The 26,166-nt window shown below is 46.3% G+C and overlaps 1 protein-coding gene across 1 annotated transcript in view; it reads left to right on the plus strand.

Moving 5' to 3' along the window:
• Positions 1 to 26,166, plus strand: part of IMPG1 (interphotoreceptor matrix proteoglycan 1) — a 601,870-nt gene that overhangs the window by 170,201 nt on the left and 405,503 nt on the right. The window contains exon 9 of the mRNA XM_075341503.1: positions 7,785 to 7,843. Within this exon, the coding sequence (XP_075197618.1) occupies positions 7,785 to 7,843 (59 nt within the window). The remainder of the gene's footprint in view (positions 1 to 7,784; positions 7,844 to 26,166) is intronic.

Genomic DNA, 26,166 nt, shown 5'->3' on the forward strand with positions numbered 1-26,166 from the left:
GCTTTACATATAAGTTCCTGACTTCTGCTTTATACTCACTTGCCACCATCTTCATCTTTTTCCAGCATCTGTCAGATCGGTCTCCTGTTATTTGTGACCTTCTGGCAGCTCCAGTGTCCCCTGAAGGTCACAAATCAATAAAAGTCTATGAGAGCACCGTTGTGGCTCTCATAAGCAGGCTTTACACGCTACGATACCGTTAATGAATTGTCGTCAGGGTCACGTTGTTTGTGACGCACATCCGGCGTCATTAACGATATCACAGTGTGTGACACTTATGTGTGACCTAAAACGATCGCAAAAGAGGCCAAAATCGTTTGCCGCGAAGAGGTCATCCTAAAACAAAAAATCGTTCTCTTCTAATTAGTGATGTTGTTCCTCGTTCCTGCGGCAGCACACATCGCTGTGTGTGACACCGCAGGAGCGAGGAACATCTCCTTACCTGCCTCCACCAGCTATGCGGAAGGAAGGAGGTGGGCGGGATGTTTACGTCCCGCTCATCTCCGCACCTCCGCTTCTATTGGACGGCTGCTGTGTGCCGTCGCTGTGACGCCGCACAACCCACCCCCTTAGAAAGGAGGCAGTTTGCCGGCCAGAGCGACGTCGCAGGACAGGTAAGTCCGTGTGACGGGGGTATGCGAGGTTGTGCGCGACGGGCAGCGATTTGCCCGTGTCGCACAACCGACGGGGGCAAGTATGACCGCTTGCGATCTCGCTAGCGAGATCGCAGCGTGTAAAGCCTGCTATAAAGTTGCATTGAAATCTTTTGATGTAACTTCTATTTCCAGCCAGTCAAAACAGAATGGCACCACGGGACTGGAGCAGCACCAAAAAAACTATGAAGCCGCTGGAAGGTGAGTGTATGACAGGGGTCAGTGGGCTTTAAACACAAGTGTGTTTTCTCTTTTAAATCATAATGATAACCAAAAACATCCAAATGACCCACATCAAACATTCACATACCCCAGTTTCCTTATAACGTGTATTTCCCTCCTAACATCAATGACAGCTTGAAGTCTTTTGTGGTAGTTGTGGATGAGGCTCTTTATTTTTTCAGATAGTAAAACTGCCCATTCTTCTTGGCAAAAAGCCTCCAGTTCGTGTAAATTCCTGGGCTTTCTTGCATGAACTGCGCTCTTGAGTTATCCCCAGAGTAGCTCAATGATATTGAGGTCAGGAGACTGAGATGGCCACTCCAGAACCCTCACTTTGTTCTGCTGTAGCCAATGATAGGTCGACTTGGCCTTGTGTTTTGGATGGTTGTCATGTTGGAACATCAAAGTACGTCCCATGCACAGCTTCCGAACTGATGAGTGCAAATTTGCATGCAGTATTTGCTGATAACGTGCTGCATTCTTTTTTCCTTCAACTTTGATCAAGTTTCCTGTGCCTTTGTAGCTCACACATCCACACATCATCTGCGATCCTGATTTACAGTAGGAATGGTGTTCTTTTCATCATAGGCCTTGTTGACACCTCTCCAAATGTAACATTTATGGTTGTGGCCAAAAAGTTTGATTTTTGTCTCATCACTCCAAATTACCTTGTTTCAAAAGTTTGGAGGCTTGTCGGTGCTGTTTGGTGTATTGTAGGTGAGATACGTTGTGGCATTTGCGCAGTAATGGCTTTCTTCTGGTGACTCCATCATGCAGCCCATTTTTCTTCAAGTGTCTCCTTATTGTGCATCTTGAAACCACAGCGCTAGTTTTCAGTGAGTCCTGTATTTCAGCTGATGTTATTTGTGGGTTTTTCTTTGGATCCCGAACAATTTTCCTGTAAGTTGTGGCCGAAAATTTTGTTGGTCTACTTGACTGTGGTTTGGTTTTTTACAGAGCCCCTGATTTTCCATTTGTTAATCACAGCTTGAACACTGGTGACTGGCATTACCAATTCCTTGGATATCTTTTTGTACCCCTTTCCGGTTTTATACAGTTCAACTATTTTTTCCTGTAGATCCGTTGACACCTTTGACAATTCTTTTGCTTTCCCCATGACTCACCATCCAGAAACGTCAGTGGCTGGTTGAAAGATGCAAGAGTCTGTCTGAATCCCAGAAACTCACTCGACTCTTATGCACACACACTGATTACAAGCAAACAGGTCACAGGTGAGGATGTTACCTTTATTAGCCATTCAAACCCATTTGTGTCACCTTCTGTGCTGTTATCAGGCCAAAATCCCCATGTTATGGGAACTTTTGATCAGAGTCATTTGGATGTTTTTGGTTGTCATTATGATTTAAAAATAGAAATTGACAATCAATGGCTTCACCCAACCACTAACCATGAGTGGAAAAAAAAAGATTTTATGTTATCATTCCTATTCTCTGAAAAAAGGCCACAAAAGCAAAAAATCTGCCGGGGTATGTAAACTTTGGAGCACAACTGTACTTGTTAAAATAAAGATAACGTGGCCAACCCCTTAAACCTATGCAAGTTTTTCAGTATTTCTATGACTAGTTCTTCATAAGAAAGTAAACTTGATTTTGAATAAATAATACCTTATAATATAAATTATTTATGTAAATGTAAATATTTACAGAATCCAACTTTTTAACTTTCAGTTATTTTAATGACATGCTACCGTAGTTCATTAGCAGGCATCTGGTGGAAAATATTTGCATAGTAAAAAGAAGTATTTGGACTAAAGAGGATATTTTTCATAACTCTTTGCTTACACAGTAATTCTCCTGGGGTAACAGGTTGCATGCAAAGTTGGAAAACTGTACTTTCAAAATGAAGGGTTCTGTTCCTAAATGTGCTGTTGAAGAGAATCTCTCATCTTGATCCACACGGTAAAATAATGCAGCATGTACCTTTTCTTACTGCTCATGCTGAGAACACAAACTGGTGTTTGAAGCTTTGAGCTCTAAACGTTTTTGTTCTCTGCATGCAAATGGAAGCAACATAGTAAAAGGAACCTCATATTTACCACAGTGCTTGTAAAAGTAGCGTTTTTGATTAATGACTAAAAATGAGTGAAATAATTCAATGTGAATCAAATGTGTCACATTTTCAATCCTGCCAAATTTGCATAATTTGTGATTCAATGCAAGCAAATTGTTAAAAAAAAATGCTTCCTTCCATTTTACATATTGCTGAAGATTTCTTCAGCCACAAAAGGTTCAAATGACCTCAGCTGCGTCCACGGGGGCTCTCCCAAAATGGTATAGCACAGTCAATCAAGAGAAACTATCATAGCCTGTGTAAATTTTAGTGTGTTTTAGGATAGTAAGACATGGTCAAAATTCACAACTCTTCAATAGAGAGCCCTAAAAATGTGAACAAATACTTCAAACAGTAATGCGTTATTCAACTGCAGCACTAAAAAAGATGAGTGTAGTAGTCTGATATTAAGACAATGTAAATGCACTATATGTAATGTCGCGGGCGGAGGGGACGTGCTCGCCACGCTCGGGTCCGGGGCTTCTGCTGCTGCTGCTTGGTGGCTCGAGCGGTGGACCGGACCCCGGGACTCGAGCAGTGCTCCTCACCCGTGAGTGAAAGGGGGGTGGTTTGGTTAGGGAGATTGTTCGTGACGCCACCCACGGGTCGTGGTGATAATGGCACCACCGCTGCTGGTAACGGGGATCCCGGGAGAGATGGTAGGGTGCAGCTGAGATGTTGTCCCCTCCGTGGGCAGGGGTTGGTGATCCCGGGGCCCGATGGTGATGACGGGGAGGCTGGATGGCTGGGGTGCAGGGACTGTAACGGTTTCTAACTGAGCCCAGACTTGTGGTTCCTCAGTAGCAAGCGATCCGTCATCGGTCTGTGTATGGAGGCCCGCCATCAGTTCTTCTAAGTCAACTGCTCCAGCTATTGATTCGCTTGCGTCCTCACGGGCCTCCGGGCCCTGGCGGGGCAACACGGACTCTGCCACCTCCATTGGGGACGGCGGCCTGAGCGGGGCTGTGCGGGCGGCCAGCACAGGCGATGGGGTGGGCCCTACTGGGGCCAGGGGTAGACCGAGTCCTTCAGCCGCAGCGGCCGGTCCTTCAGGAACACAAGGGCGTGGGTCACTCACCAGCTCCTCTAGCATGGCCTCTATTTCATGTGCCCACATGACCGCAGCCAGCTCCTCCATCTCATCGGTCCAGCGATCCAGCAGGTCCCGTACTTGGGCCCGGTTACGACAGCACAACAGCATCACTTGGGTTTTCAGCCACGCCGCCGTCCCGGGGGTAGGCTCCGGAGACTCAGGCCTCTCAGGTGGTGCAGACATGTTGCACGCTGCTTCCAGGAACCGGGTATGTTGCAGAGTCCTGGCATCCCCGCTTTTTTGCCCTCTACATTAGGCAGACTTTCACCCGCCCCCCTTGGTTCTTTCCAGCACTTCCGCTTGTTGGGGCGGGGCTTCGCTTTAGTGCCTTTCCTGCTCGGGGAAGACGCTCGAGCGGGAGATTTTCGCGTCAAAGATGGCAGCGCTTTCAATTTTTCGGCCGGACGCCGCCTGTGTGGACCACAAGGCGCACTTCTACTGGTAAGTAGATCAGTTCTATCCTGTTCGCAGATGCCAAGTTGTCGCGGGCGGAGGGGACGCGCTCGCCACACTTGGGTCTGGGGATTGTGCTGCTGCTGCTCGGTGGATCGAGTGGTGGACCGGACCCGGGGACTCGAGCAGCGCTCCTCACCCATGAGTGAAAGGGGGGTGATTTGGTTAGGGAGATAGTTCGTGACGCCACCCACGGGTTGTGGTGATAATGGCACCACCGCTGCTGGTACCGGGGATCCCGGGAGAGATGGTAGGGTGCAGCTGATATGTTGTCCCCTCCGTGGGCAGGGGTTGGTGATCCCAGGGCCCGATGGTGGTGACGGGGAGGCTGGATGGCTGGGGTGCAGGGACTGCGCGGCGCGGTGCCGGACGGCATTGGTGTACTCACTCAAACAATCACTGACAGAGTCTCTGGTAAACCAAAATGGCTGGATGGACGGGTCCTGCAGCCGGCTGCAGTGTTTTTGTTGTGCTCTCCCCGGGCGGCTGACGGTGGCTGTCTTTCCCTGCACCTTTGAAAATGTTCTTGACTCCTGTGGTTGCCCACCGGTAGTCCGCTCCCCGGCGTATAGGTGCCGTAGGAGCCCGTTTTGCCCGCAGGCGCTGGCCCTTGGATCTCTAGCCTGTTGCGGTGGCTGTATATACTCTCTGGGTGGACGGTTGCCTTCAATCAGGACTTGGTAGTTGGGAAACGCCTGGGGTTCCTGTCACATTCGGATTTGACTATTGACGGCAGCTCCAAGCCTGGTCGGGGTCCAATGGCCCTGCCTGTGTGCTTAGCTTCACTCCGTTCCCTGGTCCGGTACCAGCGGGCCGACGCCCGACCCCACCGTCTGCCAACCTTGCTGTTAGTGTCTGGGCTCCTACCCAGACACCCAAGTGTTCACTCCTCTCACTTTCACCTCCAAAACTGATCTCACACTTTTCCCACCTCCAGGCCTGTGAACTCCTCGGTGGGTGGGGCCAACCGCTTGGCTCCGCCCCACCTGGTGTGAACATCAGACCCTGGAGGGAGGCAACAAGGGTTTTGTGTTTGGCTGCTGTAACTGCCTAGGGTGGGGGTGTGTATGTCGGTATGTTTGTGACTACCTGGCTAGTCCAGGGCGTCACAGTAACATTACTTGTTTTAGTCCCAGCCAGATGATGTTACCTCTGACAGCGACTTTGTCAGTTTGAGTCAGGGTTTTGCTGAAAACAGTCTACTTAATCTCAAATGATTAAGAAGGATTATTTTTGGACTTTTTTTATTTTAAAAGTATGAAAAGTCTGTCAGTGTGCTGTATTTTACAATGGACTAGTAGCACCAGATAACCACGTGTTTCTATATTGAGGTCACATTAACATTGCTAAAGCAGTGTTTGTGCAAAAGTGGATAGATGCAGTCCTAGGAGACTTCAGAGTGTTTAATGTGAACCTGTCCGGTACAATATGCACCCAGAACTACAAGCAGTTCTGGGTGCATATTGCTAATCCCTGCCTAACAGTCCCTGTATACACTAGCATAGACAAAGAGATCTTTAGAAAACGTATTTCAAAAGATCTTTTATCATATGCTAATGAGCGCAGGGACTAGTTGCAAGGGTGTTAGTTCCTGTGCTCATTCCACCCTCTTAGCATGGCAGCACGCCATCAGGGGCTATGTAACATGCTATTCAATGCAGCATCATCAGTGATGACGTGCATACCTGTGTCCCCTGTGACCACTCATCCGAAGTTCCAGCACTTCCGGTTGTGTGCAGTATGAAACTTGGTGTACGCGTCACGGCTTCAGAGAGGTCTAGTGCACATTATCGGAAGTGCAGGGACTTCTGATAAGCAGACAGAGGTAGCGCGGCACCGCTGATGATGCTGCATTGTATAGCATGTTAGTACACCCTTGCGGGCATGCTGCCATGCTAAGAGGACGGAATGAGCTCAGGAACTAATGCCTTTGCGACTAGTCCTTGCGCTCATTAGCATATAAAAGATCTTTAGAAATACTTTTTCTAAAGATCCCTTTATCTATGCTACTAGATACAGGGACGGTTAGGCAGGGATTAGCAATATGCACTCATAACTGCTCATAACTGCTCATGGTTCTGGGTACATATTGCACCTGACTGGTTCCCTTTATGGGCAATTTTCAGGGAAATTAGAAGTTGTGCAGTATTGCAATTTATCAAATCTATTTCCTGCAAATCAAATTTTTGAGAATGACTTGTCAAACCTGAATAATTCAAATGTCAAAGGATTCATTAATTTCCATTAATTACCATACATAAGCACTTATTTTAACAAATATGATAGCACCTTTACATTGATTACATTGATGAGCCCACTGACGTGATATTGCAAATATGCAGGTCTTAGTACTACCAAAAGTGGTTCAAGAAAGGCCAACTGCTAATCCAGAATCAAGGTCATCAGCACTCCTGGCTATGATGTGACCGGGATGCAAAAGTTTATCTATCTATTCTGATGCTGACCAATGTTTAAAAAGTCACAATATTTTTGTGCAATGCACTGGCACCAGGGCTGTGACGAATGGGTAAACGCCACCCAGAGCCCAGTCCCTCAGGAAGACTAGGACTGGCCGCGGTGATGTCAGGTCAACTGGAAGTTGATGTGACATCACCAGATCCCAGGGGTCCTGGAGCCCAAGGGTCACTTCATGGGGATGAGTGACAGAGCTACTCACAGGCAGAATTTGATGATCAAGGTATATAGAAAAAGCCTTCCCTTTCAGTTTTACAGAGAGGTGGCCTCTACTGTAGAGTAGTGAACTACCTCTTTAACTATTTAAGGCTGCATTTAGGCCACGTTACACATTTTTCTACAATTTTTGTAACAAAAAGCACCACTTATAAAGATATAAATAAATAACTAAATTCCCTGCTATACTTTCCCAATACTAAGCACATTTACTCTGCTGTACACAATACAAAATAAATCATTAATTATTTCTTTTCAAATGCAGAAATCAATGAATACAATAAACATGCTAGCACATTTTCTTTGGCAGGGCTGTCTCTATAATGTGTTGTCATGATGCTTTTTCCTGGCCCTGTCTCACATTTTATTGATCGTCTGGTGCTCTGTATTACTTAGTTTTAATGACTGGATGGACAGCGCATCAAGATTCTTGAGCAACAGCAAAATCTGATAAACTACCGCGCTTTGATATAATGGAAGAAAATGGTACATTAATAAAATATATAAATCACTGATGTATGAACCAGACCTTTTCTCTAGTCCTGATTCTATACTCCTGATACTACTTTATTAAACAAACAGATTTGTTTTGTTTTCTATAGATGCAAAAGGTATTTGAAAATCTTCCAGGGTTTAAGGAAATACAGGTTTTACGGTTTAGGTAAGTGAAATATTTATGTACACTGCAATTTTAAAATATATATAAATGTATATTGTTTCCGAACAATAATATAGTTTTTGTTTGAGTTTATAAATAATACAGCTTTTTTCTTAGATTGGCTGACCCATACATTGTCAGCTTTTATGGAAATATTGTCTTTTGTTTTGTAACTTGGTACTTTTATGCTCAAATCTACTGTGAACATCATCTCTATGACTAAGGAAGTTGAGAACACCGGACTGGGACAAAGCATGTACTCTATTTTCCAGATTATTAGACACACTTTTCCCTCCAAAACTGGGGGCAAAATGGGGGTGCGTCTTATAGTCTGGATATGGATTACTGGGGCAATTGTAGTGGAGTGGGGTCATAGGAGGCAGGGTCAACAATACTGAGGGCTTGGAGGAGGCAGTGTCACTGCTGCGAAGCAACTGAGGAGGGTCACAGGATGTAGTGTCATGGCAGCGGGTGCAATTGATCTGACTGCAGGCTCCAATGAATCGCCCATGGTTGATGTGATGGACTTCAAAAAAATGCAGCACAGGCGGCGCATGCGCCGATCAACGCAATGGACTTCAAGAAAATGGCCGTGAAGTCCTATCTGCACATGCGCCGCCTCTGCTGTCCATCTAGTCAACCGCAGGCTATTCAATTAAGCTGGCAGCTCGCCAGCAGATTGATGACGCCCACCGCCGCAGTACTCCCAAGCTCGCAGTATCACCGAGCCTCCATCCACTGACCCTCCTGAGTTGCAACACCCCCTTCTCCAAGTCTTCAGCATCCCCGACCTTCCAGACCTGCTCCACCACCGCCGCTGACAGTCCCTCATTTTGACATTAAAATTTTTTTTTTCCTATTTTCCTTCTCTAAATTAGAGGTGCATCTCAGAAAATGAAAAATACGGTTACTTTTTAATGCAGTAAGAAATAAAGGAATTTGAACTTTCAATATCTTCAGAAGTGCCAGCTTTTCTTCTACTTTTTTCTTGTGAACATCAGGGTTAAAATTAAGGAGGACCTGATGATGGGACTTCCACCAGTGATGGACGGAACCATTATCCACCATCACTTCCAGTACTTGGGCTGAGTGTTCAGTGGTAGAGAGAACAGTTGGCTGCACAACTCTCACTCTTCTACTCTGGTTTATCCTGTATGATCATCTTAATTCGTGAAATAGAAATAAAGCTAGCTAAACAATTACAAAAAGACAACACTGAAGCTTTGATAAGTGAGTGATACACTGGACAAAGGAATTTACTCTTGAACCCTTTAGAAAACGTTTACCACCCCAGAATAGAGGTGTCTCCATAAGATTCTCCTTCATCGTAGCTTATCAGGAATTATGCAGCCATTTCACTGTCAGAGACCCCCAGGAATGATCATTTCATAGTTTTTTAAGGTTGAAATTAGACTTAAGTTAATCGAGTTAAACCTGTAACCTAACATGTTGATCCAGGGAAAAGCAAAAACCTTATGGGGCGAACACTAATAGCTTCACATTAGGGGAAAAATACCTTCCCAACACCACATACAGCAGGCTAGTTCCCTAGATCAATTCCCAATCACAGAATCTAGTGCACATAACCTGTAATATTATATTTTTCAAGAAAGGCATCCAATCTTGTCTTGAATTTTAGCAGTGAATCAACTATTACATTATGTGGCAGAGAGTTACATAGTCCCACAGCTCTTACAGTGAAGAATCTGTATCTGTGATTATGATTAAACTTTATTTCCTCTAGACGAAGAGGATGCCCCCTTGTCTCTGTCACAGGCCTAGGTGTAAAAAGTTAAACAGAAAGATCTGTTTATTGTCCCCTAATATATTTGTACATTATAAAAAGATCGCCCCTAAGCCTTTATTTTTTCAAAATTAATAACCCCAACTTTAATAACTTGTCTTGGTACTGCAGTCCACCCATTTCTTTAATAACCTTGGTTGCTGTTTTCTGCACCCAATCTAGTTCAGCTATGTCCTTCTTATACACCGGAGACCAAAATTCTACTCAGTATTCTAAGTGTGGTCGCACTAGTGATTTGTATTAAGGCAAAACTATGTTCTCATCTTGAGCATTTATGCCTCTTTTAATGCATCCCACTTTACATTCTTAGCCTTGGCAGCAGATGCCTTTAGTAAAGTTGAGTTTCCCATTTATCTTTACACCCAAGTCTTTTTCAGTGACCATTTTACCCAGTGCTTTTCAATTTAGTACATAATTATACATTTTTTTTCCTCTGTCCAAGTGCATGACCTTACATTTAAACTTTAATTACCATTTCTCAGAATAATCCTGTAGCTTACATAAATTCTACTGTAATTTTAATTTATCCTCTTCTATGCTGATAACCTTGCAGAGTCTGCAACTACTGAAATTCTACTCTGTATGCCCCCTAAAAAGTCATTAAGAAATGTTAAAAAGAAGAGGGCCCAATGATGACCCCTGTAGGTGTTAACTGTAACCGAGTCTGAGTGTGTTCTATTAAAACAACCCTTTGTTTCCTTTCACTGAGCCAGTTCTTAATCCAGTTACACCTAGTTTCCCTACTTTCATTATTCTTATTTTGTGTATCAATCTTTTGTGTGGCACTGTATCAAATTCCTTTGAAAAATCCATATAAACAACACCCACTATATTTCACTGGTCCAGTCTGGAACTTACCTCCTTATAAAAACTGATCAGATTAGTTTGACAGCAGTGAACCCTCATAAACCCATGTTGATACTGAGTCTTGAGGCTATTCTTCTTCAGATACTCAAGGATAGCAACCTCTTAGGAAATCTCCAAGGATTTTAACCACAACAGAGATTAAACATACTGGCCTAACATTTCCAGGTTCAGTTTTGTCCCCTTTTTGAATATTAGTACCACATTTGTCATGTATATAGATGTTATTGTTATGGAATCTGTATATATTAAAAATAACGATCTAGCTATCACATTAATTCCTGTTGTACTCAGGAGTGTTTGCCATCTAGGCCTGTGGATTTGTCTACTTTAGTGTTTTGAGGCAATATCATACTTCCTGCTGGGTTAAAAAGGGGATCTTTAAAGGGAATCTGTAACCACTTTTGAGCTACTGTCTGTGACGTATTACTATGAATATACAGGTTATAAACTGCTGAAGAAAGGTCTACCTTTATTCCTCATATCAGATGCCTTTTTGTGGATAAATCAGCTTTTCTAAATGTATGTAAATTAGCTCTTCCAGGCTATGGGGAGGATGCTACCTGGAAGATAACTTTGCCTCCACCCTCCCATTATCATATGTATTGCCTCTCATAGTGTCATTGTGTCCTTGTGACATCGGGTTTTTGTCTTGTAATCTCACACCTGCATATTGCCAGTGGCGTTGATCCTCTTCATCTACAGATAAACAAACCCCTCCCTTTCGCTTATTTCTATAGTCATTTCTGAACAGACAATATCCCTGTAAATTAACAGCCCAGTCATAACTCTTGTCCAGCAATGTCTCTGTTTTCCCCATCGTATAATTTTCTTCCAAGAATATTACCATATGTTTTGGACTATAAGACACACTTTTTTCCCCCCAAATGTTGAGGGAAAGGGGGGGGGTGCATCTTATAGTCTGAATGTGACTGTGGGGAATGAGGGTGCTGCAGTGGAGTGGGTCATCGGCGGCATGTGCAGGCTGTAGCAGCGCCTGCCGTGAACACGTGGGCCCGCTCATTTCATATGCATGCCCAACTTCCCGCCCATCATCTCTCAGCGCTGAAGTCGATGCTGACAGGTAGGCGGGATGATGAGCGGGGGGTGCGCACATAATTAGCAGCCGGCCCGAGTGATCACCCCTGGCAACTACAGCGTGGAGTGATCATGTGTAAGCTATATTCACTACCCACCTCGTATCATCATCAGTGCGAGGGGCAGTGAATAAGTATGGTATACTCACCGGTCGTTCCCTGCAGCATCGTGATGTCCTCTTGTCTGCCGGCCCGCTGATGTGTGTGGAGCCGTGCGCACAGAGATGACATCATCCCTGTGCTCATCGCTCTCCAGGAGGACATCGCAATGCTGCAGGGAATGGTGACCGGCTCCACACAGGTCAGCGGCGCTGCTGCTGACACAGACAGGAGGACGAGCGATGCTGCAGGAGTAAGGAAAGGTGAGTATAAACGTTTATTTTTTTCTGTGCCACAGGATACAGGGCATATACCAGAATGGGGGTATATAGCATGATGGGGTATATAGCAGGATGGGGTATATAGCAGGATGGGGGTATATAGTAGGATGAGGGTATTTATCAGGATGGGAGTATATAGCAGGATGGGGGTATTTATCAGGATAGCGCTATATAGCAGGATGGGGTATATAGCAGGATGGTGGTATATAGCAGGATGGGGGGTATATAGCAGGATGGGGGTATTTACCAGGATGTGGGGTATATAGCAGGATGGGGGTATATAGCAGGATGAGTGCTATACGAGGATGGGGGTATTTATCAGAATGGGGGTATATATCAGGATGGGGGCTATATCAGGATGAGGGACATATATATAAGGATAGGGATCATATACAAGGCATGAGGATTATTTCCAGGATGGGGTACCTTAGTAGAGAATTTGGGGACATTACCCCCATAACAGTGTCAGCAGCAGATCCTCGCCCCATAAGAGTTTGTCATGACCACATTTTTTGATTAAAATTTTATTTTCCTATTTTCCTCCTCTAAAACCAGGGTGCGTCTTATAGTCCGGTGCGTCTTATAGTGCGAAAAATTCGGTAATTCTAATTACTACACCTTGCACTTTAAATATTTCTCTGTACTTCTATTACTGCTTAGTGTATTGACTGTCCTAACCCCTCCCCACATGCCACCTTCAACGTCATTACTTATGCCCAGGTTAGCATCCACACTATCTTCCTGTACAGTAACTGTCTTCGACCCTGTCCCTATTTTAAACACTTCTCCAACCATCTAGCCATTTTTAGCCATTTTTTTCGATAATTAATTCCATTTAACCCCTTCATGACCTTTGTATATATTTACATCAAAGGTCATGTCCCTGCCTTTGATGCGGGCTCACATGCTGAGCCCAAATCTTTCCCTGTACATGGCAGCTGATCTGATCAGCCGTCATGTGTCTCAAACAGCCGCAGGCGGATCAGAGATCAACCCACAGTTGTTAACTAATTAATTCCCACTGTCAATCTCTCACAGCAGCATTTAATACATGCTGCAGGGGAGTGGGAGTGCATCATTCCCCGCTCCCATTGGTATAACTGTTACTAGATCATGAGCCACAGATGGGTTGTCATAAAAGCCAATAGTCAGCTGATAAACCCTGTGTCTATCATGACGATCTTCCTGTGAAAATCTTTATTTCTGCTAAACAGAGCAGTGTAGATGCACTACTGTGTATAGCATAAGTGGTCCATTAATGGGACTAGTAAATACAATAAAAAGTGAGAAAAAAAAGTTTTTAAAAATGTGGAGAAGATTTCAAAAAAACAAAAGTTCAAATCATCTCCTTTTTGCTCACTTGAAAATAAAACAAAAAATGTGAATAAAAATACACATTTGGTATCGCTGTGTCCAGAAATGTCCGATCTATCAAAATGTAAAATAAATTCAAATCATTTTTCACCACTTAAATTAAAAGAAAACTATACATGTTTGGTATCAACATACTTTTACCATATAGTAAACATGGTAAATGAAAAAAAAAAAGTAAAAAAAAAAGAATTCTAAAATTGCACTTTTTTTTCACAATTTTTTACAACACTTGGAAAATTTGTCTTGTTTTCCAGTACATTTTATGGTAAAATGAGTGGTTTCACTGAAACGTACAACTCGTCCCACAAAATATAATCCCTGGATTGGCTATGCTGGAAAAAGAAAAAAGTTATGACTCTTGGTATTAAGAGAGGGAGAAAAAAACAAAAAAAAAATGGAAAATGTAAAGTCATGAAGGGGTTAACACTAGACAACTGGAAGTGATAACATTAAATTTTTCACTTGCCTAGTCTCAGTTAACACTTTCTTTTTCCTAGACCAACAGAAATTAATTTTGGAACTCCTTTACTGCTTTAGGCCACCAGGATTAATACTAGTGATGAGTGAGCATCACCATGCTCGGGTGCTCGGTTCTCATAATGAGCAGTTGGACGCTTGGATGAACATGACTCAAGTACTTGAGTATAATGGAAGTCAATGGAGAACTTGACCATTTTTCTGGGAAATCTTCCGGAAAGATGCTTTATTTCTTATTGACTTCCATTGTACTCAGGTACTCGAGTTGAGACCATCAAGCATCAAATTTTTCATTATAAGTACCGAGCACCCGAGCATGGTAGTGCTCACTCATCACTAATTAGCACCCTTCACCAACATAGCCAGAGTGAACACAGAAAGAAGAAGCCCCTTTTCAAGAACAGTATATGGACCCTTTTCAATCTAATAGCATATCATAATGCACAATTTCACCTGCTTTGGGGGTAGAAGTTGGCCTGCTTACCTCTTCGAACTCTATGCCGCACAGATTGCAGCAATATTATATCCTCTGTTGCAACATAGACGTCCACAGATAACACATTTAACATCAGCGTTTACCTACAATATCATGTATTTCACAGTTAACCTCTTTGACTGCCCTATATTATCAGGAATATTTTCCCTATTGTCATTGGACATGAAATTATCTCTATAGCCGCTCAGTATTTTGTAACTGTGAATGGTGGTATTATCTGAGCATTATCAGTATTTCCATGTGGGTGTTACATGTTAGAATTATATGACCATTATATGGGAGCATTATTAGGCTGGTAGCATCGTAGGACCTCATGTGGATTATGTCGGACCTGCAGGGGTGTTTTGCGGGTTAATAAAGTAGTGAAAGAGATTGTTTTTTGTCTTTTGTTTCAAATAAAGAATTTTTTTGGTGTTTGTGTTTATTTACTTTCACTTACAGATTAGTAATGGGGGATGCTCATAAACACCTGCTATTACTTATCTAGGGTTTAGTGGCGGCTGTGGGCTGTAATTAACCTCTTATTACCCCGATTGCAACCACACCAGGGCAATCAGGATGAGCCAGGTAAAGTGCTGCTATTGTCGCATTTAATGCAATGCAGCAATTCTGGGCAGTTGCAGGCTGCTATTTTTAGGCTGAGGGCTCCCAAGAAACATGGGTATCTCCAGCCTCAGAATTCCAGCCAATACAATTTCTGACTTTATCATGGCTGGGTATCAAAATTGGGGGTGGGGGGGACTGCACACTGTTTTTTAAAAATGATTTATTTAAATCATTTTTAAAAAAAGCCGCAGGCAGTTCTTTTTATTTTGATACACAGCCAACATAAGCGCAGAGCTGGGGGCTGCATCCTGTAGCCGTATGGTTTATTAGTGCTGGGTATCATTATATGGGGGAACCTATGCCAAGTTTTTATTTATTTATTTATTTTTACTGTAAAATATAGACCTGCATACAGGGTCTGTGATTGGAAGTGTCAGACATGCTGTCACTCAGCATGTGGGCTCATCTGACTGCAACCAATCACAGACACCGATGAGTAGTTAAGCAGTACATATGCATGAGCTTAATGCGTGGCCCCGGAAGTGAATGTGCAGCCAAGGGAGCAGTTACAGCCTCGCCGGAGGCTCGGTAAGTATAGCGCAGCTTTCTTTATTATTTTTTTCTTTATTTTTTCTTAATTTTTTTGTATTACCTGAGTGCCACTCCCAGATCATTAGGTGTAGTTCCTTGAGAACTCAATGGTTGGGTCCGGCACCCGGATACTTTTTGAAACCGTGTAGATCCGGACTTTTACAGTCCAGGTGCACCCACACTAGTGTCCAGTAATAATTTTTTTTTCTTTTTTTAAAACCCTAAATTATAGAATTTTGGGGAGGCATTTTTGGGGAAAAACACCTAAAAAAAATCAGTCACAAAACAACCAAAATAAAATCTGTAAAACTATTTGAAGGTAGCCCATGAGCTTAGCTATCACTACCATTCAGTCATTTTAAGTATTTGTAACATTAGGCTATCTTCATGTTCAGCTCACATATTCTCGTAATGGAGCTGTCATTTCTATTTTTATAGCAAATACTTGTATTAAGTTGTAATGTGAATGCAGCATGATTAAGTGCTATCTGTCACTGAGGTGCAAAGAAAATATGATTAATATTAATACCGTGTGCAATTCTCAGAAGCATTATTAATTGCTAAACCTGAAGTAACAGCTAAACAAACAGACTTTGACACAATTGAAGATTTAAAGAAAAATTCTTACTCTGCAAGTTTACGACAAACAGTAGAATTGAAGGTTTTCCATCTGCAGAGCCAATTTCTACAATGTAGCTTCCTGACAATCAATTGATCTTCACAAATCTATCTTGTGTTAAGCTGGTGTCACACACAGCGACAACGACAACGACGTCGCTGCTACGTCACCATTTTCTGTGGCGTTGCAGCGACGTCCCGTCGCTGTCGCTGTGTGTGACATCCAGCAACGACCTGGCCCCTGCTGTGAGGTCGCCGGTCATTGCTGAATGTCCAGCTTCATTTTTTGGTCGTCACTCTCCCGCTGTGACACACACATCGCTGTGTGTGACAGCGAGAGAGCGACGAAATGAAGCGAGCAGAGGGAGCAGGAGCCGGCATCTGGCAGCTGCGGTAAGCTGTAACCAGCGTAAACATCGGGTAACCAAGGGAAGACCTTTCCCTGGTTACCCGATATTTACCTTCGTTACCAGCCTCCGCCCTTGCTGCCAGTGCCGGCTCCTGCTCTGTGCACATGTGGCTGCAGTACACATCGGGTAATTAACCCGATGTATACTGTAGCAAGGAGAGCAAGGAGCCAGCGCTAAGCAGTGTGCGCGGCTCCCTGCTCTCTGCACTGTGACATGTAGCTGCAGTACACATCGGGTTAATTAACCCGATGTGTACTGTACCTAGGAGAGCAAGGAGCCAGCGCTAAGAGCGGCTCCCAGCTCTCTACACATGTAGCACAGAAAATGGTGACGTAACAGCGACGTCGTTGTCGCTGTCGCTTAGTGTGAACCCAGCTTTACTTTGCAGCAACAAGCTGTTATCTGTGGGGGGAGATTAATTTTAGCTTAGTGTTGTTTTAAAGATTATGCCATATTCTTCCAAAACATGTGCTATGTTGAAAACAATCTCCATTGCTAGCTTTAGCAGTACAACCAGTACTTCTTGATGGTCTTTAAAGAGAACTCTGACCTAACTATCTTGTCTGAAATTCATTCTTTGATTGGCTGTTATTCCTAATTGCCATTTTGACTCCTACACTTACCCTGACTTTGGCATTTTTACTGAATTCCATTTCTGTCTTGCTCTTTGGGCAATTTCATTGGACGTCTTATTCTCCTGATACTGACTCCCACCCATGATTTGACAATCCTCCTTGTAGATATTTGGGTCTTGGCATCCTAATTGTGTACCAGGTGATAACCCTTGGCCCTGGTAGATACAGACAGAAGAGACCCCTGTGCAAGAACAATATATGGGCCCTTTGCACTCATATAGCTCATCGCAATGCTTGATTACACCTGCTTAGGAGGTATTAATAGGCCCCATTAACTCTTGTCCCCTGTGCGGCCGTACAGGCTGCTCCAATTATATGTCTGTTCCTGACTCTTGGCAGTGTTCCTGACTATGCTATTGTTCCTTAAGTGTTCCTGCCACAAAGTAATTATACCAACTGGGTATCCAAGCAGTAAATGCTATACTTTTTGTGGGGTTTATGAGTGACTGGGAGATTCCTTAGACTCTGCTCCCTTCTCATATTAGTAATACAATAAAATAATTTTGAGCAAGAAAAACTCACTTGTCTGGCGAGAAGCATATCACAATTGGGATAATAAGGAGTTAATGGCAGCAGCCCATAGCTGCCAGTAAGTCCTAGTTTAGTGATGGCAATCGTCTATGAGACACCCCCTCATCACTAAACTGTAAGTGAAAGTAAATAAACACAAACATCACAAAATTCCTTTATTTGAAATAAAAGACAAAAAAGCCCCCTTCTTCACCACTTTATTAACCCCACCAATAACAGCCCTCCAGGTCCGACGTAATCCACACGAGGTCCCACGACGCTTCCATCTCTGCTACACCTGACACTCACAGTGAGCGCCATAGAGCATGACTACTCACTGTGAGGGTTAGGCCGCAAGTGAAGTGAGTCCCGTGGGATCAGCGGTGACTTCACTCATGTGCTTTGCAGTGACAGGTGGAGGACTCCAGCTGTCACTGCACATCGACTGAAAGTCACCTCTGATCTTATACTTACCTTCTCCAGTGAGGTTGCCTCCGGATGCTGGTCTGCTGCTTCCAGGCTGGCTCATGCATATGCAGTTATGCACTGCACAGCTGACCCGTAAGTAGCAGAGCGCCGGAGACAGCTGCATGGGACACAGCATCATGGGAGACTTCAACACCACGGACAGAAGGAGCAGGGACAGGTAAGTATCTCCCTGTGCTATCAAAATAACACAGGGACATACCACAGCAAGTCCGCAGCAAACCGCAGTAAAACCGCATGCAGATTCCGGGTGCGGTTTGCTGCGTTTTTTTACCACAGGTGCGGTAATCTTTCAAAAGGTGTGGAATTTTCTTAAGAAAATTCCATTTTCTATTGTGCACAGGACCTTAGGAGAAATTGGAAAATTAAGGCTATGTGCACACAGTGCGTTTTTCTCGGCGTTTTTGCGCATTTTTCGGGTGCGTTTTTGGCCTCAAAACTGCATGACTTTGCTTCCCCAGCAAAGTCTATGAGTTTTCATTTTTGCTGTCCCCACACATCTGTTTTTTTTCAGCTGCGTTTTTGTGGTGCCACAAAAACGCAGCATGTCAATTATTCCCGCGTTTTTCACTGCGCTTTTCATCCATTGAGTTCAATGGGATGTTGAAAGACGCAATGAGAAACACAAATAGCTGCGTTTTGGTGCGTTTTGGTGCGTTTCTGAGACCAAAAACGCAGCTATAAACGCAGGAGGTGGGTAGTAAAGTGACGTGTACAGGAAGAGGATTCCTTCTGTCAGTATACACAGAAGCGTGAATCCTCCCGGTACCGTCACCGTCGCTTCCATCTCCCGTCCTGGGCATGTATGCTGCCGTGCGGCGCCATGTCTGGGCGGGAGGTGGAAGCGGCTGCGAAAACAAAAGTTAACAGTAGAAAAAAAAAAAAAAGTTATACTCACCTGTCTGCAGGGTCCCGGTGCCATGTCCGCTCCCAGATTCTGTCACGGTATCGCCGCTCCGGCAGTGTGCAGTCTCCCCGGGTACGTATGCCTGCAGGATGGAGGACCTGGCGATGGATCACCTGATGCAGTCACCTGACGCGTCAGCTGATCGTAAGTATCGCGGTGACGCGGGCGCCCGGCCGGCTATCAGCTGATCCTGCCGTCAGGAGACTTCATCCCTGATTACCGGCAGCTGCTGCAGCGATCGGACAGGATCAGACTCCCGCCCCATCGCTGCAGGAGCTGCCGGTAATCAGCACATAAGTGAGTATTATTTTTTTTTTTTTCTTTTGCACCGATGCATCAGCTGATTGTATAATCGGCTTTTATACAATCAGCTGATGTGTGATGTGCTTCAGCCCCTAGAACCTGACACATCATCTGATCGCTTTGCCTTCCAGCAAACCGATCAGATGATATTGGATCCGGATTGAACGGCGCGGGACCCTGACCCAGGATTACAGCGGAGGGGGGGTTCTTTATTTCAAAAAAGATGGAGTCACTAATTGTGTTGTATTTTATTTCTAATAAAAATATTTTTCTGTGTGTTGTGTTTTTTTTTTATCTTTACTAGAAATTCATGATGGCCATGTCTAATATTGGCGTGACACCATGAATTTCGGGCTTAGGGCCAGCTATACAGCTAGCCCTAACCCCATTATTACCCGGCGAGCCACCCGGCATCAGGGCAGCTGGAAGAGTTGGATACAGCGCCAGAAGATGGCGCTTCTATGAAAGCACCATTTTCTGGGGTGGCTGCGGGACTGCAATTCACAGCGGGGGTGCCCAGAAAGCATGGGCACCCTTCACTGTGGATTCCAATCCCCAGCTGCCTAGTTGTACCCGGCTGGACTCAAAAATTGGGCGAAGCTCACGTCATTTTTTTTTAAATTATTTCATGAAATTCATGAAATAATTTAAAAAAAAAAGAGCTTCTCTATATTTTTGGTTCCCAGCCGGGTACAAATAGGCAGCTGGGGGTTGGGGGCATCCCGTACCTGCTTGCTGTACCCGGCTAGCATACAAAAATATGGCGAAGCCCACGTCATTTTTTTTGTTTGGGGGGGCAAAGAAATCCTGCATACAGTCCTGGAAGGAGGATGCTGAGCCTTGTAGTTCGACAGCTGCTGTCTGCTCTCCTGCATACACTATTGGATGGAGGATGCTGAGCCTTGTAGTTCTGCAGCTGTCTGCTCTTCTGTATACACTAGTGGAGAATGAAGAACACATTGAAGAAGGAAATGACATCAGACCTTTTTTTTTTGTTCACTGATAAAAAACGCATAAGGACGCAGTGAGCAAAAACGCAGCAAAACGCAGCAAAAAAAACGCACCAAATCGCGGCAAAACGCGTGCGTTTTTTGCTGCGTTTTTTCGACGCAGGTGCGTTTTTGTGCATTTTTAGCGGCCAAAAACGCACAAAAACGCAGCGTCAAAAAAACGCAGTGTGTGCACATAGCCTTAAACATCTATTGCTGTTTAGCTGATACGTCACTTCCTTGTTCAGTTTTCGGGAGAAGCTGCATAAGCAATATTGATTTGCACTGTTTTAGAACTGTCTTGGAATTTTTGGTGGTAAGCCATATCCATAATATATTAAAGGGTTAGATCATTGTCTTAGGTAATGTTATTTGCATATCAGGTATATCAATGTGGATATTCTCCATGACTAAGGTAGTACAAAATGCTAACTGAGCAAACATATTTCAGAGCCATATTAATTGCACACACCGGGGGAACATTTCTTTGGAAAGAGCAGGGTCAAAATACAGCACACAAAGAAGGAGGAACAGTGGTAACTCAATTTGTTAATTTACTGACAGGGACAGGGAAACAGAAGGCAAGGGAAGGTTATCACAAGAGAAAAATAGTTCAATTTCTTGTTACACTAGAAAGTAACAACACAGCAGTTCATGTAACTCAGCCGAAGTCTGCTTTCACGCATCCAGTTTTTGCCGTCAAGCACAATCTGGCGAATACTGCATGAATCGGATCCGGCGACAGATGAATTTTTATCCTCATTGAATTGTATTAGTGCTAGATTGTGCCTGATACCCTTGCATTTCATCTGGCATGCACCGGATCTGGCAAAATATGTGTCCGGCTGCCGGAAAGGATGCACAAGGGAACTTTTTTTGTCACCGGCAAAAAACGCACTGCGCCAGATCCAGCGCCGTGCGGCGTGTTGTAAAATGAAAGCCTATGGGCGCTGGATCCGTCGTAATGCAGCAAAAAACGCATTCCATCGACGAATCCGTTTTTTTAACTGAGCATGCTCAGATGTGTAAATTCCTTTCTGGTTAGCAAATATTTCTCTCTCGCTCTCTGTCGATCTCTCTCTCTCTCTGTCGATCTCTCTCTCTCTGTCTGTCTATGTTGGTCTCTCTCTCTGTCGATGTCTGTCTCTCTCTCTCTCTCTATGTCTGTCGGTCTCTCTGTCTGTCGGTTGGTCAGTCTCTCTCTCTCTGTCAATGTCAGCCTCTCTCTTTCTCTGTCAGTCTGTCGGTCAGTCTCTCCCTCTCACCCCCTCTGTCATTCTCACCGATCACCGATGCGGCATGGTGATGCACAGCTTTCACAATGCTCCCGCTGCTTCTCCTGCTTTAAAAATTCCGGCCGCTCATTATTCCATCTCGAATTCACTGCTTTCCCCATCCACTGACACCTATGATTGGATGCTGTCACGCTCCCCGGGTCCCCTGCTCTGATCCCCGGCTCACCTGCCACGCTCCCCGCTCTCCAGCCGCCATGTCCTGCAATCCCCAGGCCTCCTGGTCCCCGCTCCCGGCGCCCGTCGGTTTCCCAGCCCCAGCCCGGCTCTGCTGCTTCCTCCTCTCAGCTTCCTGCTCTGGCTTCTGGCACCCGGGCCGCGCGCATGCGCATTAGGGCGCGCACGCGGTCATTGACCCTTTCTTAAAGGGCCAGCGTCCACTGACAGGAAATGAAGCACACAGGTACAGGGTATAAAGGGGTTTAGTGTCCAAGTGGGCGGGGCCTGTTCTTCGTGTTTCCCAAGCTAGGAGTCAGGTCTCCTTGTGTTCCTGTGAGATACTCACCTCTCTCTCTTCTAGAGCCGATCCTGTCTTGCCATCCGGTCCTGCCGAATCCCGAACACCGAACACTGTCTATCTGCCATCCTGACCGTTCGTACCATCTCTGATCCCTGCGGTGACCCGTCATCTCGCTCCAACGGTTCCGGACTCCGCCTGACATCATCTCGGCTTCCGAACCTGAGCTCCGTCACCCGGACTACCATCAGTGACTCCGTGGTCCCAGGGACTTCACCATTATACTCGTGTGCTCGGACTGTCCTGTTATCTGTAGTGCTCCAGCTACCGGACCCCTTACCATCATCAAGGAGTTCGGCCCAGTGGATCCACCTCCTGGGTCTGCCCGTCCACCTGGCCCTAACAGTAAGAACAGGCCATGGATCCCGCTGCAGCACTAGCAGCCTTACAGGAGGAACTCTCACGCCAGCGTGAGACTCAGACCCGCATGCTGCAATTCATGTCTTCTGTGGACGCCCGCCTGAACACGCTACAAGCGTCAGTGACATCTTCAGCATCTCGGGCTTCCACTAGTCAATCCACGGCTCCAGCTCCCGTGGCAGCCTCTTCGGATGCTTCCAGACTTCGTTTGGCCTCACCACCCCGGTACGCCGGAGATCCCAAGACCTGCAGGGGATTCCTAAACCAATGCTCCCTCCATTTCACGCAGCTGCCGCATTTGTTTGCCTCCGACCAAGCCAAGGTCGCCTTCATCATGTCCCATCTAGAGGGTGAGGCACTGGCGTGGATGAACCCCTTGTGGGAAAAGGAGGATCCGGTGACCAAGAACATCCAAGAGTTCCTGCAGGCTTTTCGTGGCACCTTTGACGAGCCCGGACGCGCCTCAGCGTCTGCCTCATCTCTTCTCCGGTTACGTCAGGGGACTCTGACAGTGGGTCAATACGCCATCCGTTTTCGCACCTTGGCTTCGGAACTCGGGTGGAACAACGAGGCCCTAACCGCCGCCTTCTGTGAAGGACTCTCGGGTCGAATTAAAGACGAGCTGGCTGGTCGTGACGTACCGTCCACCCTGGATGCCCTGATTACCCTAGCGACTCGAGTGGACATTCGCTTTCAGGAGCGATCCAAAGAGGTGTCCCATGAGAGACGTCCGGTACGACATTCCTCTCCTCCGCAGAAGCCCGCCGTACTCCAGTCAACGGCATCTGGTGTCTCCGTCCACGAGCCCATGCAGATCGACCGCGTGCGGCAGTCTGAACGTCGAGCAGAGCGGCTCGCCAAGGGCCTCTGCTTCTACTGCGGAGAGGGCACACACCTGCTACGCTCCTGTCCAGAGAGGCCGGGAAACTCCAAAGCCTAGGGTTGGTAGGAGAGGCCACCCTAGGTGCTGGGACTCTCTCAGACCCGGTTACATGGACTGTGCAAGTGACAACGGGAGAGACGTGGTTCACGGCTGAGGCGTACCTCGATTCTGGGGCAGCAGGCAATTTCATCCAGCAGGCCACTGTGGACAAGTACCAGGTGCCTGTTACTCCACTCGACAAACCCCTCGTGATAGCCTCTGTGGATGGGAGACCCCTCTCTGACACCATCTCCTGGATCACCAAGCCGGTCGAACTGCGTATCGGTGCCCTGCACACCGAGAACATCGCTCTCTACGTCCTCCCACACATGTCCCATCAAATCCTGCTGGGACTTCCCTGGTTACGGACGCACGAACCATCCGTCAGCTGGGGCACTGGTGAAATCACCCGATGGGGCTCTTCTTGCCATGAGAACTGTCTGAAGACCATCCAACCCATCCGGCGACCTCCGGTTCCAGAGTCCCTACCGGGACTGCCCTCGGCCTACTGGTCCTTCGCGGACGTCTTTGATAAAAAGGAGTCAGAGGTACTTTCGCCACATCGTCCTTACGATTGTGCCATCGACCTGCTCCCGGGAACTACACCATCTCGAGGACGGATATATCCACTGTCTCCAGCCGAAACAAGGGCCATGTCTACTTACATCACAGAGAGCCTGGCAAGGGGATTCATTCGGAGATCCTCCTCTCCTGCTGGAGCAGGTTTCTTCTTCGTGAAGAAGAAAGAAGGCGACTTACGCCCATGCATAGACTACCGGGGATTGAACCAAATCACCGTGAAAAACAAGTACCCCCTGCCGCTCATCCCCGAATTGTTTGATCGGCTTAGAGGAGCTCGTGTGTTCACCAAGTTGGATCTTAGGGGTGCCTACAACCTGGTCCGCATCCGCTCTGGGGACGAATGGAAGACCGCGTTCAATACTCGCGATGGGCACTATGAATACTGCGTGATGCCCTTCGGCCTGTGTAACGCACCAGCGGTCTTTCAAGAATTGGTGAACGACGTTTTCCGGGACCTTCTCTACGTCTGTGTGGTGGTGTATCTGGATGATATCCTTGTCTTCTCTCCGGACCTCCAAACCCACAGAGAGAACGTGCAGCTGGTTCTACAAAGACTGAGAGAGAATCGTCTGTACGCCAAGTACGAGAAGTGTGTCTTTGAGCAGTCTTCTCTCCCCTTCCTGGGTTACCTCATCTCCGATACCGGACAGCAGATGGATCCGAAGAAGGTCTCCTCCATTCTCAACTGGCCTCCTCCTTCTGGACTGAAGGCAATCCAACGCTTTCTGGGATTCACCAACTATTACCGCCAGTTCATCCCTCATTTCTCTGCTCTGACTGCTCCTCTCTCCGCCTTGACCAAGAAGGGGGCTAATCCAAAGGACTGGTCACCTGCGGCCGACGCCGCGTTTGGCTCTCTGAAGCGGGCATTTGCCTCCTCTCCTGTACTCCACCGTCCGGAGTTAAACCGCCAGTTCACCTTGGAGGTGGATGCCTCCTCCTCGGGAGCCGGAGCAGTGCTCATGCAGAAGTCCTCCTCCGGGAAGATGGTGACTTGCGGTTTCTTCTCCAAGAGCTTCTCAGCGCCCAAACGCAACTACACAATCGGTGACCGAGAGCTATTGGCAGTCAAACTGGCTCTGGAAGAATGGCGCTACCTTCTGGAAGGAGCAGTGTACCCCGTTATTATTTACACGGACCACAAGAACCTGGAATACCTGCGGTCTGCTCAGCGACTGAACCCACGGCAAGCCAGGTGGTCCTTGTTCTTTGCCAGATTCGATTTCCAGCTCCATTTCCGACCCGCGGACAAGAATGTACGCGCTGATGCCTTGTCCAGGTCTTTCATGCCCATGGAGCAGGAGGAGGAGACATCCCAACCCATCATCTGTCCTAGTAAAATCATTCCGGTGGCCCCTGTCACCCTGGCCCAGATACCGCCCGGGAAGACCTATGTCTCTGAGACTGATAGGCAAAAAGTGTTACACTGGGGCCATGCCTCGAAAACAGCCGGTCATGCTGGTCAGAAGAGAACTTGGAGTGCGATTGTACGTCATTATTGGTGGCCATCCCTTCGCACGGACGTCGCCTCTTTTGTCTCTGCCTGCTCCTCTTGTGCCAGGAACAAGACGCCCAAACACCTGCCATATGGCCGTCTTCTTCCTCTGCCTATACCCTCAGTTCCGTGGCAACACATTGCGATGGACTTTATTACGGACTTGCCATTGTCCTCCGGACACACAGTCATATGGGTCGTGGTGGATCGGTTCTCTAAAATGGCTCATTTCGTCCCTATGGCTGGACTGCCCTCTGCCCAGGAACTCGCGGACGCCTATATACATCACATCTTCCACTTGCATGGCTTTCCATCACACATTGTGTCCGACAGAGGAACTCAGTTCACCTCCCGCTTCTGGAGGGCTCTCTGCAAACATCTGGGAGTGACTCTGGACTTTTCTTCAGCCTACCATCCTCAGTCGAACGGCCAAGTGGAACGGGTCAATCAGATATTGACCTCCTTCTTACGTCACTACGTCAACGCCCATCATGACGACTGGTCCACGCTTCTTCCTTGGGCTGAATTCTCCCATAACCACCACGTCAGTGAGTCCTCTTCCAGCTCTCCCTTCCATGTCGTTTACGGACTTCAGCCTTCCGTCCCATTGCCTGTATCCTCTTCCTCGGATGTCCCTGCTGCTGATGCTGTAGCCCGTGACTTTACAACCA

Source organism: Anomaloglossus baeobatrachus, chromosome 3 (assembly GCF_048569485.1).
Source record: "Anomaloglossus baeobatrachus isolate aAnoBae1 chromosome 3, aAnoBae1.hap1, whole genome shotgun sequence".
Lineage (NCBI taxonomy): Eukaryota > Metazoa > Chordata > Amphibia > Anura > Aromobatidae > Anomaloglossus > Anomaloglossus baeobatrachus.